The 16,012-nt window shown below is 36.9% G+C and overlaps 1 protein-coding gene across 2 annotated transcripts in view; it reads right to left on the bottom strand.

Annotated features, from left to right (window-relative positions):
- Positions 1-2,212: 2,212 nt before the first annotated feature.
- Positions 2,213-16,012, bottom strand: part of MLLT3 (MLLT3 super elongation complex subunit) — a 125,636-nt gene continuing 111,836 nt past the window's right edge. For both annotated transcript variants that reach the window (XM_085041947.1, XM_085041946.1), the window contains 3 exons: positions 14,484-14,555; positions 12,503-12,574; positions 2,213-5,813 (listed from right to left, as the gene is read on the bottom strand). In XM_085041947.1, coding sequence (XP_084898073.1) covers positions 5,682-5,813; positions 12,503-12,574; positions 14,484-14,555 — 276 coding nt within the window. In that variant the 3' untranslated portion in view covers positions 2,213-5,681. The remainder of the gene's footprint in view (positions 5,814-12,502; positions 12,575-14,483; positions 14,556-16,012) is intronic.

Raw genomic sequence — 16,012 nt, 5'->3', positions numbered from 1 at the left:
CTTATTCTTAATTCATCCACTTACTTACTATACACTGTGCTAGCAAAACCAAAAACTAATGAAAGCAGTATTAAATTCTTACGTGCAAGACATTTTTTGAGAGAAAACATTTCAGTGGCTTATATTGTTGGACTGAAGTAGAAAATAATACCAATAATAATAATAGTAATAATAAAAATGGAGTCACTACCATGTTTCCCTTTTGTCTTGTGCCCTTCCCAAAGAAACAGCCACATCACAACAACCCCACCCCAAACCTAACCAGATGCCAAGCAAGCACAGAACTTACAGCTGGGGACTAACAGAGTTGCAAAAAAAAAATTAAAATGTTTAGCTGAATAGGCAAAGTGAAAACATAGCTGCTCATGAAAGCTGAAAGAAAACTGCTTCAACTTGGATAGCCTATGTGGTACTGGCTGAGTGTATCATGAATGTTTCCTCTGCACCACTCAAAAACTAAGCCCTCCCGCAGCATTTTGCACCATTCTAGACCACCCACTCAGTTGAGGATACACAAACCACATGTGCTAGGAATGTCTGCCCTGCACTGAAAGCAGTATCAGCATTATGACCTTATTCCTTGCACAGCCAGGATTTTAATACAAACTTACTTGTATTTTCAATTCCTTTGATTCTTTAATGGTTTGTATGTCGTCGCTACCTATTAGATGCTTAACAATTTGAATGAGGAATGCAATTGTAGGAAAACCCCAGCATGGTCAGAATAGAAATAATTTTAGCAAATATTTTCTGTCCTTCTTTTCCTCCTTTAAAGAGATAGGCTTTATTTCTAGGTCTTACTAAAAACCTGTAACTGACATCTTCACAAATCCACTCTTTCCTAAAATAGGACTCAGACATTGCATTCTGTCTCTGTGAGCAATGGTAAAAGGTAATAATTTATTCCTTGCTGTGATGAGAAGGGTGAAGTTTACTAACAGAAATCCAAGCTTAATGGCATCAGTTCTCTGAAGGAACATAGGAAAATGCATAACCCATTTGATGGAAGATTCAGGAAATGGTTACTTCCAGAATTGTACTGAATGATCATAAAAACACATCTGCTGCATCCACAGGCCTACACTTGACTTCACGCAAATTGCCAGAATGGAAAAATTAAAAGTAAATGAAAAATGCAAGATTATAATTTTGCAGTACAATCAGTCTAGCTGAGGTGAAACATAGAATGCAAGTCAGATGCAATATTGAACTAAATGAGAAACAGACATTACAATCCCAAAAAATAAGAGCTGGTTTTATGTTGCTGCAATCGCAATCTCCCTCTGTCCCTAACCAGCAACAACTCCACCAGATTTTACAGTAGCAAACCAAAGCAGCTGTATTACTGTACCTCTTCTTTACACCATTTTTTCTGTCTTTCCCCCCACTCCACCCCACACCCCAGGGCTTTGTTCTCACTGTGGTAATACTTCTCTTTCCTGTCTAGTCACAGTGGCATTTCTTGCTGCTCAATCAAATGCAAGGCCCTTACAGTGAGTGTGCTTTGATGTTAATTTATCTCTCCAGACACTGAGCCAGCCTTGTAAACGTCATTGGTTTAGTAGCGTTAATGCACTGATTAACTTCCAAGCACGCACAAAAGCACTGCAGATACATGTTTGAGTCCCCATCATCTGTTAGTAAGGCTTTTATGCCCAGCAGTAGAGCTTCTTCGTACAGCGTACAGAGAAGCTTCCTGGTGTACACTGCATTCTACTCTACACTGCTTGACAATTAAGAGAACTATCAAGGCTCATAAAAACATATGCCTCACACTTGTTAAACTTTGGAACATGTCTTATTTCACTGCTTATTTTTGTAGCTCCTGCTGTGGCTGAAAACCTGACAAAAGTTTTGTGACACTTAATTTCTGCAAACCATGGACCAATGAGCAAACACAAAACAGGCTCTGTACAGTGAAATAAGAGTTTACTAAAAGAGTTTGTAATTAAACTGCAAGTGGTAAAAGATGGGATATGCTATACATGAACAAATCAAACATCCTACCATGAGAGCAGTGTCTGGAGTAAGATAATGTATACAAACAAATCAACGGGGTAGCTTTCACTTCAGACAATTCTACAGCTTTCCCATCAATTTTGCAAACTAAGTGACAGGTCTTGAAATCAATGGGTCATTCATGAGACCCCAAAACACTGGTATAGCTTCTGGGAAAGGAAGATTATACCAAGTAAGGACCAAGCACTCAAACTAGATTGTGAAAGTACTTTATTTCACTGTGAGAATGGGAAAGAAGAACAATGGGTCAGGCGAAACCCAAGAACTTGTAATTTCCTTCCCAGAGACAAAAAGAAACTTTAATAGAAATATACTGGGCTCTCCAAATGCACTGTACTGTGCACATTTTGTTTCTGAAATTGAAAGCATAGACTTCTCCTAAAAACACCAAACCAACGAAGAGAGAGAGAAATGATCAACCACTTCTTACAGTCCAAAGGCTGAAGACTGAACATGGGTTTACTTTTACCTTGGAAGACTCTCTTCACTTCAGTATATGAGAGGAGGAAAGAAGGCCCCTTCACCCTTTCTAGTTCTTTTTCTTTAGCATGGACTGAGATGGCCTTCAAATATGTACCATACTGAATTTTTGTAAAGCCTCTCAGCTGATTAGAATTTGTTAAAAAAAGAAAAAAGAAAAAAGAAGAAAACCTAAAGCTAGTCTACCCAACTGGACATCCACTTTCTGTGGAGGAAAGCTACTAGTGAGAAAGTTGCCTTTGCTACTGGATACAGCTACAGCTCTAGTAACAGTCACTCATGCTGAAACTTACTTTAGATATTGGAATTTACTGCTGATCTCAGTCTGTCTGGTCCAAATTCTTTCATATAAATGTTTTAAACAGCTTTATGTTATGTAAAACTCCAAAACATTTGTTGCCAAAACACTTTAACCCATCCCAAAGATCAATGCGCATAGATGTTAAAATACATGGAAGGGTATCTTCTTGTTTTTCCTTTAAGAGAAATATGAATGTCTGAAATTAAGTGAACATAGATTTATTTTGTTTCCATATACAAAATTAGATGAAAATAGCTAACTTTAAAATTTAGATCAAAACTTAGTCGCTCTGTTTCTATCAGAGTTTTGTGAAAAAGTCAAAACACACATTGACACCAACAATTTATTTTCTTCTCTCTCTCATTGTATTAGAAAATTTAAAAGATTAGGATGATTCAAAGATTGCATGAAATTCAGCACTGATTCGATACTGTAATTGTTGTCATCTCCCTTTTATGCCTGTTCACCTAGTTTCTCTTTTCCTCCACCCCTGTTCTCAGTGTATAATAAAGCTTATCTGGTACTTTAAGGGTAAAATGATTCATTTCACCATTTCTAAAAAAACAGTGCAATAGTCGTACTAGAAGTATCCCCTTCTGAAACTCAATGAGTCTTTACCACAAGACTTACTTAGAAAAGTCTAAATGGACAAATTTCCATATACATCTGGTATAACTAAAAGACAGGAAAGTTGAACACACATTTGTAGACCAAAGGTTTTTAAGGTTGCTTTTAGATTACCAAACATTTTTATATAAAACAATCAATAAAAATTGAAGTTTATCCCCTTTACATGCACCCCTTTTCCCTTCCCCATCATCACCAGCCTTCTGTCAATAGTAAAGTTAACATTACACTCCCGCTCATTCAACCCCTCCCCAATTGCACATTAAGACATGGACTTAAAAGAACAACATAACGCTTCAAGTATGCTTCATGCCAATCATCAATAAGAGTCATAACATTACTGAAAAAGTACACTTATTCTTCGGAAGCCTAAGGAGGACTTCCTGCGGAGTATGATCAAACAACATTTTAAATAAGAAAAAGCCCCCCAACCCAATACGTATCCTGCCCTTTCAAAAAGAGTAAAGTGTAAAATTTTCTTTGGACTTAAAGAAACAGTATTAAGATTTATCATCTGAATAAGAAATAACCCCAATAGTTTTTCAGTGCTGCACAAACTGTGCACATGAAACAGTAAGTCATAAAGATACTACTGTTCAGCTCTACACATAGAGACTACATGTGGCATATAAGCATACACATGACATACTGGCCTGTCTAGTAACAAGATACATTTTTTAGTCTGGTAAACCTGAATAAACCTTTGCATCCAGAAGTATTTTTAAAATAATTTTCTCTTTTCATTTAGGAATTTGGATTTTTAATATAATGGTGATGATTTCATCAAGAAACCATCAGCAATATGAGAGCATGAATCATTGATGTGAAATTGAGTACACATCCTCTCATTTGATCAGGCATAAACAAGGATCCTGATTTTAAGAAATAATGGATTATATGAAAGAATACTAATCTTTATAGACAAGAAATTCTTCTGGAAACACAATGAGGTTATTGAACAGATACCAAAATCTGGAAAGCTTAAAAAGCATATATGCATGTGTGTGTGTGTGTATATATATATATATATACAGGTGTGGTACATGTGTATATATAAACACACACATATAGATGATATCATACATGTATTTATTCCAATATTTAACTGTATAACAACATTTTTTTCCTTTTCAGATGAAAGGTTTTAATTTAGCAGTTGTAAAAAAACAAACTAAATCAGAAAAAATCCCCAAAACAAACTAAGCAGATCTTATACTACAGGAACAAACAAAAATGTTATGCAGAAGGTTTTATGGTAGAAGTGAGTCACATACTGGCAGCAGAAGAGTGTTGAAACTCAAAGTAATAAATAGCTCCAAATTAAGAATTTTCTACAACATTTTCTTTAAAGACAGGACCAGTACTTTTTTCTTTGATGATGAGCTCTTCCAGAACACCTTCACTCAAATATATATTTAATTTTGCAACATTTAAACAGACAAGAATGTAGACTGCAAGAGTTGCCAGATTCAGGACAGTATACATAACATTTTTTTGTTAAAGTCTTACTGGTTTATTCACTGAGGCTAGACAGCAAGTCATATGAACCTATTTGGTGCACTTTCTAACCATGGTCAATATCAGTAAGTGGACAGAATTAAGGACCTGCAGTCCAACTTCTTGTGGTCCAACCCACTGTGGCAGACAGGAAAAGAAATACAGGACCACTGTCTGGTTGCCAAGTTTGTATCTTGTTTCCTGGAACTGTAGAGGTGGAACCAAGACTGTAGTGTTTTAATTGACTAAAGAAACATAGCCAGAAGTGGCTTTTTAATATGAATAAGGTAACTAGGCTTGTGAAAGTACTGCATCAAAAGAGCACACAAGTGGCCTCATTACTTGCAATATCTGGTAGTGTCACTCAATGACTCATTGACTTTAGGATACATGTATGCAATAATAAATAGATCAGCTATGTAGTAAGGCAGTGTGTTGAACATGCATTCATCTTGTGGAATTGAACACCACAGAGAGAGATACATGATATCATACACATTCATTAAGAACAAGTATTTTTGTTTGTTTTTCTGTGTTTGTTTTTCAAGGCTATCCAGGCAAACTCTTCCAGAGCATTTTTTTCTTGAGAAGAGTGGTCCTCTGAGTCTGGTCACTTTTTCTCTCCCTTATCAAGAGACTGGCTTTATGGAAAAATAAAAGCTGAAGAGGTTTTTGTTTTTCTTCCCTCCATTTTGGTCGCATCGCTCTGCATATGTCATTTAAAGAACAGTTTTTGATGCAGCCATACGCTGAATCCTCAGGAGGTTCCAGATGTTTCCAGATAACTCTGTAGTTTACGGACTGTGGTTTTGTCCAGTGAACAAAGATCAAAGTCAAAGGTTGTATTTGTGATATGAAAGTGTCCAGTTTCTTCTATAAGATTTACTATCTGAAAGAAAAGAAAAGATGCAGTTGGAAATTCCAGAAGTTTTACATGCCCACTGAAAGTATTAACATGTACCATATGAAAGGCCTAAAATGAGCTAAACTGCCCCAATACTTGCAGGTTTAACCATTATCCTTATCATTCACTTCCTTTCTGACATACATTATTGTCCAGACTACAGTACCTTGGGGTTATTTTTTAGATAACACCAACCATAATGTCAGTATACCCATCTGCTGTTCCAGCAAACATTAGCATTGACAATATACTTGAGAATTGCTATTCTCAAGTATATTGTCAATATACTTGAGAACTTTTCTATACTTGAGAACTTGAACAACTTTTCAAACATTAAAAGAAAACCTGCTTATTTTCTAACTCAGTTAAAAAGAAAAGGGGGGGGGGGGTGGCAACACTACTTAAATGAACAATTTAAAAATCCCAGGTAGATCTCTGGAATATTGACTATATGCATAGCTGCTAAGCAGGTTACATTAGGAAATAATTGGGATAAGACTGTCTGCGAGCAAGCAAAAGAAATAAATCCTTAAAGAGTCTAATCCATATCAAACAAAAAATATATTCAAGAACTCTTACATGGACTATTAGTTCACACATTAGCAGTTACTTTTTGAGTAACAAAGTTTTTTGATTTTTTTTTTTTAGCCAAATAAACCACGGAAGCAAGGTCATACCACCACTTAGGTTGTGGAGTCTCCATCCTTAGAGATATTCCAAAGTCATGTGACATAGTCACAGGCTCTACACGCTCCTGTGACTTCCAGACATGCCTTCCAACCTTAACCATCCTACAATTCTGTGAAATCTGCAATAGATACCTAACTTGTGCCTTCCTGCAGTTGTGACATTTTTAGTCTCTGAACTGTAATCTATAGAACGGTCATACTCAACACAGAATTGATGTGAAAATAACTCCAGGTATGTTAAGCTCCAGGATGCACACCTACATTGAAAGAAACATTAAGCATCTTGAAAAGCCAAAACGTTATTTGTCAGAAAGGGTTAACATGGTGCCAACACAATGATCACTAATCTCTCATGCTCTTTCATTCCAAGAGACAGACATGCCAAGAGCACAGAGAAAGTCAACCCACCCTGGAGCAGCCTCTGGGTGGCTCACAGACTGACAGAACACTGCTTTTCTCAGTTCTTCCAACACCCTTGTGTGACTCTCAGGCTACACTCCAAGTCCTGTCTGCAACCTCCACTTTGAAACCCATTTAATTCTGGGGCTTCCACATATACCTCCATTGAAACACTAGGGCAAGATATTCCTTGACTGTTTGGAGCTTTGTTTCTCTGACTGCAATTCCTTTTCCACAGCTGGAGGAGATACAGATGTATGCACACATGGGTTACAATGTGTACCTTAAAAAGAGAAATCTGGTAGGAATAGACCAACTTGACAAAGAACAATGAATTTAAACTAAATATTTTGTAGCCTTCTGCTCTCCATGTCATTATATAAACAGGTATTTTTTCTTCTCAGACCACAGAAGTAAAGACTACGTTGATGATAAATGAAATATGAAATGTGTATTGTCAGGCGTGGACTGACACAAACCAGGACAACTTAAACAGAGTGGAAACAAGATAAAATAATAGAAGGGAAATGCTTGTTACAATAAAAATCTCTCTTTTCAATCACCTTTTATTTTCAAAAGTGGGAAAAAAAAATCTTTTCAATTTGGTTTGCAGCTGTCCAAAATTAATCTAAAATGACTAACTTCATTTGTCTGCTTGTTGATTCACAGATTCTTGTAACACTTTTGCATCCCCTACTGTTCTGCAACTGACAGGAGAAAAAAAATCCAGTGGGAAAAAACTACTGTTACCAGAACCAAACTTCGCTATGTACTGTCATTCTCGTTTTTGGCACTCTCTGGAGCCTCATCTAAGACAGAAGCAAAGGTAAGCAGGCAATCCAGCCTCCTTTTGTAAAGTTTGCAATCTAATCTTGGGCTTCGTCTCTGAATATCCACTGTGAGACAACTAAACAGCTGCACAAGAAGTTTACAGAAGCAGAGGCCAGGAAAATGAAGCTACTTCGAACAACTCTGCCTAATGCTTCCTTGTGTTACTGTGGAAGAATACCACCCTTAGCAACCCTCCACTGCAATATACTTCATTTTAGAAACAAAGATTATACAAAAGTGCTAACACATGTATTTATAAACAGCACTGCATATTTTAAGAAATGGATAAAGACATCTATTGATCAAGTTCTGCTTTGGGCTTTTAAGCTCCAGGTCAAGGGAAACATAAACATTTTTAACTTATCCCTCATGCAGCCCCCAAGAGATACAGTCACTATGTCTGGGCACCTGGCAAATGACTGAAATGAACCCCAAAGGCTTTAATGGATGTACAAAAATGTATCATGATAAACCCAGACAGCTCAATGAAAAACACCTGCCTGTGTGCCAGTCAATGAGGAATTCATGACTTACAGTATTAGCATAACCATCCTTGTGCTATTCAGAAATTCTTAAAAAAGAATAAAAGGTTGAGATTAGTTGCTAGGAAGTCTGACAGTTCTAACATTAAAAACACAGCACTAAAATGTTTTATTCCAAGACCTCAGGCTGCAAAGAACAAAAATATCCCATTTGTTCCTGCTGTATAAGCTTTGCTTTTCTGCTGTAAATTACGTCTCTGTTTACCTAATGTCTCTCCAGCTCAGTTTCATCATTATCCATCATAGTATAACTATTTATCAGCCTTTAAACAAGCAAATGAGTGTGTTTGTATAAGGAAGCCAAAGTGCAACTAATGACAGTCATTTTTCAATTTATGGAGGGTTTTAGGCCATGTGATAGTTTCCAGACCTCCAAGCTGCCCCTGGCAGAAAATTCTAAGAAGATAGTTGCCATCTGAAGTCAAGCACCTTGTGGACATGAGCAATGTAATTTTCAGCTATGCTGCATACTCTCAATTTCTTCCTTATGCCTGTGCTGCCTATTACACTGGCTTTCATATTTTTTATCAGCTGAAGATATGACTTCTGATGCCTCAAAATAAGACATAAAGGCTTACCAGAGATGTTGCTGCCTTTTGTGTGGTCATGATTATAATTTCTGCACTGAAAATGCAGAGCTAGAAACCATGCTTTAGCCAGCAAAATTTTAATATATTGGACGTGCAGCGTTAAGATCATTAACATCTGATTGCAGACTCAGTTATCATATTATTTCAATGAGCTAAAAAAAAAAAAGCCTCAGCACTGTAAACTCCAACCTCTTTCTTTACAGTGAAAGATGTGGTAGAGAAATTTGGTTTTAAAATGTAATTTCAGACCAATTTCTGTTTTGCCATGGTCCAATGCTGTATAAAAACTGCTCAGGTAATTCTCACAGGACTAATTTCTTGGTCTAATGTTCTTTTTCATATGTCTTCTCCCTCTTGGGAATTCTCCTACGTCTGTAAGTAGCATTTAACATCAGAATTATTTCACTATGTATCTAGGCATTTGCAGTGCAGTATCATATCTCTCCTGCCTTCTCCCTTTCTCACCTTCCTTTAACAAAGTGTCTCAAATAAAAATGCCTCTCTTGGGAAAGAGCCACATTCACAAGCAGATACATTTTTCTCATTTCCAATTTGGCTGCATTCCTGTTTGCTGTCATGCCTATGGACTTGGTAACAACTGAGATTAAAAAAAAAAAAAAAGTAAAGAAAAGAAAAATCCGTTTCATGTTCCTCAGCATAAGTTTGAAAAGCCTATGCTTTTACACAATATCAATGCCTTCATTGTTCTTTTGCAAGTTCCCTCTCTAAAAGCCTCCAAAGTCTGCGGGCAGCAGACTTTGACATGTGCAAGAGACTTACTTGCCCTAACATAAATTAAGGAGATGATAACCACCATTCAGGAACACACGACTCCACCACCATTCCACTTCAACACTAACACCACCTTTAAAACTCTTGCAGCTGTCTACAATTTTCTGTTGCATATTTTTGTATTTGATCCTTCTGCTCATGCTAAGCACCATCCCGTTATGCAGTTCTGTGCCTTGTTCTTCTCACCTTTATACTTCCTACAGTCTCTATATACACTTGTATTTCTTAGTCTAGAAGTTTCATACTCATTCCTAGAAACTTTCGCAGCTCTGTACTTTTTTAACTTCTGTGCCCACTGGAGGTATTTTACATTAATTATAACCTGCAAAGCAGTAAGGACTTTTAAGATGGGATGACAGATTACTTTTAATGCAGAGAAGCACTGATTATCGGCAAGTTGTTCATTCAGTATTAGGAAGATATTTCTGTAAACTGATAAAATCATATGAATTAATGAATTGCAGAATATTAAGTGATTAAAGGTTTTTAAACTAAGCTGTGCTTTGTTTTATAGCAGCATAGGCTATTCACTAGTACAGACTACCTAGCAGGCTACTGGTGAGTAACTTGGCTCTTCCCCTGACTCCTTGTAGACCTCTATGGCTAGTATTATGCTGTTTCCAGCAGAACTGAACCACTGTCCCAGCCTGCACAGCCTGGCCATAAATCCAGCTTTCACTGGGGCTGTACCAACAGCCTGCACATGCTCTGAAACACAGGAAACAATCAGCAAGAACAATTTCCCCCAGGAAGGTAACACCAGTTCTACATCAACCAAACTTTCATAACGTAAGTAATAATGTATAAGTAATCATGGATCACAGTGTTAAAATGACTCATTCTTAATGCAAGTTGTGAGGCAAAGTTCATGAATGAATGCTTTCTCTGGTTTGATAAATAGTCTCAAGAGAAAAAAAAAGTCCACTTTAAAATGCACAAGAATATACTGTTCTTTTTCATTTACTCAGAACAGGACCCTAAATTACCCTAAATTTGCAGCTGTTATGTTTCTTTTCACTTGACGTTACTTGTATGAGTAACTTCCCACAAAGCTTACTGTAACAGTAATCCATATTAGAATGAAGACAATTTAGTGGACAAACACATTCTTTTTCCAAAGACAAATACTTCTTCACCAACAAATAAATGCTACTAGTGAGAAAGAGACTGAGTGCTTCAACTTGAAGCACTTCACCCACTTTGAAAGTGTTTCCTCAGATGGCCAAATAATTCCAATCGGAAAGGATTTTGCTAGTCCCAGCCCCTACTCAGAGCATGCTCAGTTGTAGAGTCAGATCTGGCTACTCCAGGCTTATCCCTTCAGGATTTCAAAAGCTCTAGAGCACCATAATGGGGAAAGAAAAAGGTTTCTTCCCTGTACTTATATTTGCTTTGCATAAAACATTTTGAAGTTGATTTTCTTTTTCAAAATTTCCCATGAAGTCACCTAAGTCCTATGATCTGCTGGCTGGCTGAACCCAGTGAAAGCTGGGTTCATGGCCAGACTGCCCAGGCTGGGACAGTGACTTAGTTCTGTGCTGACAGCTGGTAAGAGCTGCACTGGCCACAGATGTGTACCAGAAGCAATACCTTTTGGAAGCTGTGCCTTGGATAACTGGGTAAGTGAGTGCCCAGGAAGCAAATATATGGTGTGAATTTACAACAGAGTGGCTTTTCCAGATTCAATTTTAATGTGAAATCTTTGAGAATTAATGAATAATGTGAAATGGAGAGGGCATTGCAATTCCTATCTTTTAGCCCCCTGCATAACTTCCCAAGGTAGATAAAAATTTGGCTCTGCCACCATTCTGAAAGTATGCTTTGGTTCCTTTTGTAAGAAAAAGAAACTTGGGAGGCAACTGTATATTAAATATGAAGGGTAACCAACATGCATCAGTGTATGTTATAAAATAAAATCTGACAAAGCTATCAGAATTCATGTTTAATTAAGAATATCCTTAACCAAGATTATCCTTTTCAATGACCACTCAATAGTTTTCTCAGCTTTACTCAAAATATTGAGTCTGAACTTACAAAGATGTTAAAGCTGGGGCTTGCATAATATTGTTAACACACTTAGTTGAGAAATTTGACAAGTGAGTGAAATAATTTAAAAATTTTCCTCTTTAAAACATCTCTACAACTGGAACATAATCATGCTAAACATAATAAAACCATCTGTGCTACAATTGCATGTGATTTTGTAGACGCTTATTGTTTAATCTTCACAATTTGTAATCCAATAGTAACCGACAATACCACCCAAAACCAAGAATACTTTCTCTGCTCTTACTATTGCATAGCCTTCCAGTACATTAGGAGCCTTTTTGGTTTGTACACTTTCATATTTTACTAATTCTACAACTTCAGAAGATTCAATGAATATATTATGTTTCTCCTCAAAGTGGGCTTTGCTTTGAATTCCATGTTTTCTGCTTTTCATGGGAAAAAAACGCTCCTTTTGTTTCTGAGAAAAGGCTGGTCATTTTCATGATTGAAGCAACAAGACTTTTATCAAGTCACCATACACAGTTATATCCATTCTCCCATTCTGTTTTCATAATTATTGATACAGTATGGTAAGAAACAAACTGGTGAAAAGTATATCTCAGATAGGCTTTTTTTTTTTAATTTGTCATTTAGTGTGACAACACAGTTTAAGTGCAAAAAACTTCCCAAGCTGCTGTGTAAGAGGTAATGGACTTCTATGGACTACACAGGCTTGAAGGCTATCAAATCTGATCACAGAGTTATAAATTAAGGCAAAAATATAGATATGACGTCACAATTTCAATGAGCACACTGTGACAGTGCATGAGAGTGCTCCTCACCTGTTGCAGTACATGTCTCTCTCTCAATGTCATTAATCTTCTGTGGAGCTCTACTAGTTCATCGAGATACGCCTAGAAACAAATCCCCCCGCATAAACAACTTGTTAATTAAGTTATAGCTATGTAATTCATAAGCTTCAGATGTCTTCAGAAACAATATAAATGGAAATTTTATTTTGAATCTTGGAACCATGTAATATCTTGAGCTGGAGGAGACCCAGAGGGATCATTCAGTCCAGCTCCTGGTTCTGCACAGGACAGCCCCAAGGGTCACACCATGTGCCTGAGTATTGTCCCTTCTCTGAGCTTCTTGAACTCTGTCAGGCTGGTGCTGTGACCACTTCCCTGGGGAGTCTGTTCCAGTGCCCAACCACCCTCTGGGTGAAGAACATTTTCTAATATCCAACCTAAACCTCCTCTGACTCAGCTTCTGACCATTTCCTCAGGTCCTGTCACTGATCACTACAGAGAAGAGATCAGTGTCTGCCTCTTCTCTTCCCCTCAACAGGTCTCCCCTCATCAATGAGGTCTCCCCTCAGTTTCCTCTTCTCCAGGCTGAACAGACCAAGTGACCTCAGCTGCTCCTTGTAGGCCTTCCCCTCTAGACTCTTCCCCATCTTTGCAGCCCTCCTTTGGATGCTCTCTAATAGTTTTAAATCTTTCTTAGACTATGGCAGCTAAAACTGCACACAGGACTTCAGATAAGACCAAGCTCTTTTTTAAGCTGTATTTTTTTCTTAATTGTCAGTCTTTCTCTAGCTTAATACAACCCAAATATAATTTTTTTACTGTTTTTTTAAGATACTTCACGCTGACAAAAAATCTTCATAGGTGGTCATGAAGAAATTTTCTTCATGAAGAAGAAAGAAATCTTCTTTCTGTAGAAGATAATCTCTGTATCCCAACTGTGCCAAAAAGCATCAAAAGACTGGGGATGCCAAAAGAGCATCTTTAGAAAACATCTCCCAGCTTTCCATGTGAGAACCAAACCCAAAGATTCCCAATCAAATCACTCTTTTTCTCTAGAAGTATGTAATCATTTCTTCTGTGTCAACAGGGAGATATAAGGAGAGAAAGACTAAACAAGATTAATCCAAAGGTAAATTCCACTGCTTCATTCCTGGGACGTCAAACATGTCCCACCTCTCCACCCTACTATCAACTTTCTCCTTCAGCCTGAGCCATAAAAAACTTTTTTTTTTTTTGCTTGTAAGCAGAGAGAGATATGGCACTCAACCTAAGAAACCAAAAAGCATATCAAACAGCATACCAAAAAGTAAAGCAAAAGATCAGAGCACTTAAAATCTTGCTACTGCAGATAAAAATCTAGATACTAAAAATCTAGATACTGCAACTTTCATCTCTTGCCTCATGTTACCACAAAATCTACACTAATTCCAGTAAAATAGCAACCTTCAGAGAAACCTGTCCACAGTGGGCAACTCTGCTGTGTTCACTCATGTAAGGATTGAGAGCTCTTGCCCACAACCAGTAGACAGATTTTAAATTAAACTATCTCAGCATTAACTGGTAACAGTTGCTTCATATCATTCTAGTTAACATGCTAAATCACATTGCCCCTTTTTAATGCATAGCCTTCAGAAACGTTTCTGGAAAACAGATTATTCCCCCCCCAACTGGTTGATTTACTGGCTAGGAATACATCTGTGAATTCTCATCCACATGTCATTCCTCCATGAAGCACAATACAAACTCACGGTGGAAAGTACATTAAATAAATAAATGGCAGATTTCGAATCGGTGAAATTTGCCAAATCAGCCAATTGAAAAAAGAAAAAGAAAAATCAAAATATAAGAGAAAATAAAATAATTACAGAAAGAAACCAGAAAGATCTGCACCTAAAGGAAACTAAAAGCAAAAATGTACTAAGATTTACATTCTGTAATAAAGGTTGGTATTTGGTAAGCACATTTAGTATCATATTCTGGAGTAGTTTATTGTTACCTCATTGTTATTTACCTTATCACAATCCCCATTCTTCATTTGTTTATCAGTTTTGTTTTGCTTTATTGGACTTTTCACTTCTAAAATCTGGAAAAGAAAGAAAATACCATAAAAATTAAATGCATCGTTGGATACAATTACATATTGACAATTATGCTATCTGTTAATAACAAAAACTCAAAACTGAGCTTTTCATTCTTTAAACCATATAACCTACTCCTATTTTCCAGAACAAAAAGTAACTTACAACAGAAAATGCTGAGGTACTGGAAAGAGGTGATAGTAATACTATTAATCCTTAAAAGAAGGAATTTCATGTCTTTTAAAGCCTTCTCAACAATTTTTTTTCCTGTCTTTTGCATGCTGGTAGGGTTAGAGGTGATTTGGCAGATATAAAATGATGCTGAGGGTCTCTCCAGTGCCTTTGAAATGTCACATTATCACCGTACTTTTCCTGTTCTCCCCTCTCCCCTACAATGCTCTCTTTCCTTTGACATCAGAGGTTTTGAAACAGTCCTTAAAATGACCACATGAGTTGTAACTGAAAAAGAAAGTGATTGATAGTAATTTCTTTTGCACTTATATGGTACCCTTCCTTCAATGCCACTCACATCCATTTATTATCACATATACAAACCAAGATTGCTTCATCTAGTACTGAAACAGAGGAAAGAGCACATCAACAAGCAGCAGGACTTAATGAAACTTTTAGGACTAAAGGCAGGAATATTTTGGGGAAAAGGAACTGTTGATTGATCTTTCAATTTTTTCCACTGAGAACACTTTTTTGAAGTTAAAATAAAAATCACCAGATAATTCCTAACCTAGAAGATAACCAGTTCTTCTGAAAAACATCAGAGAAAACTAAGTAATCACAGATAATGGGAGATTATGTTTCACATTTCATTGTAGGTGAGACTAACATCACTAGCATGATTAACTCCAAAGCCATACCAAGCAGCCACAAAACAGGATAAAACTTAGCAATTAAAACAAGAAATAAAGCCTATAAGAACAAGTCTTCTAGAAGCCTCTCTGACATTTTTCCCCAAGTCCTCTCTCATTTCTACTTCCCTTGGTATAAATGACTAAATTTAATCTATGCTCCCTAAACTGCCCAGCGTCTGAAGAATACACCTGGCAGACAGCTATTTCCTTATCTAGAGAAAGTGACTGCAGATCTAAATTAACCTTACATAAAGATTCACTTAGCCAAGAGTGATGCACGTTCAGAATCAAAACATGCATTTTTGAAGAATAATTCTAGTACTTCTATTCAACACTTCCTGGGGTTACTGCTGTGTAGGCCAGTAGAAAAAAAAGCTTTTTCTTGAAAAAAAACCTACCCAACCCTGCAAAAAACCCAGACCTTTAATCTTGGATCCAGCACCTTTTAGATACTTTTATTGTTTTCACAGGAAGAAAATTCTTGGTTTCAAATAGAATCTTACCAAGAACACAATATATTTGAAAAAGTTGCTCCCTTACAGTGCTCTTGATGTGTAGTTAAAATTTAACATCTTAAGCACTCTTGTTTAGATGAG

This window comes from Lichenostomus cassidix, chromosome Z, assembly GCF_008360975.1.
Source record: "Lichenostomus cassidix isolate B80296 chromosome Z, HeHo_3.0, whole genome shotgun sequence".
NCBI lineage: Eukaryota > Metazoa > Chordata > Aves > Passeriformes > Meliphagidae > Lichenostomus > Lichenostomus cassidix.
Note: the sequence above shows the minus strand (reverse complement) of the source record. Positions and strands in the feature narration are given on the sequence as shown.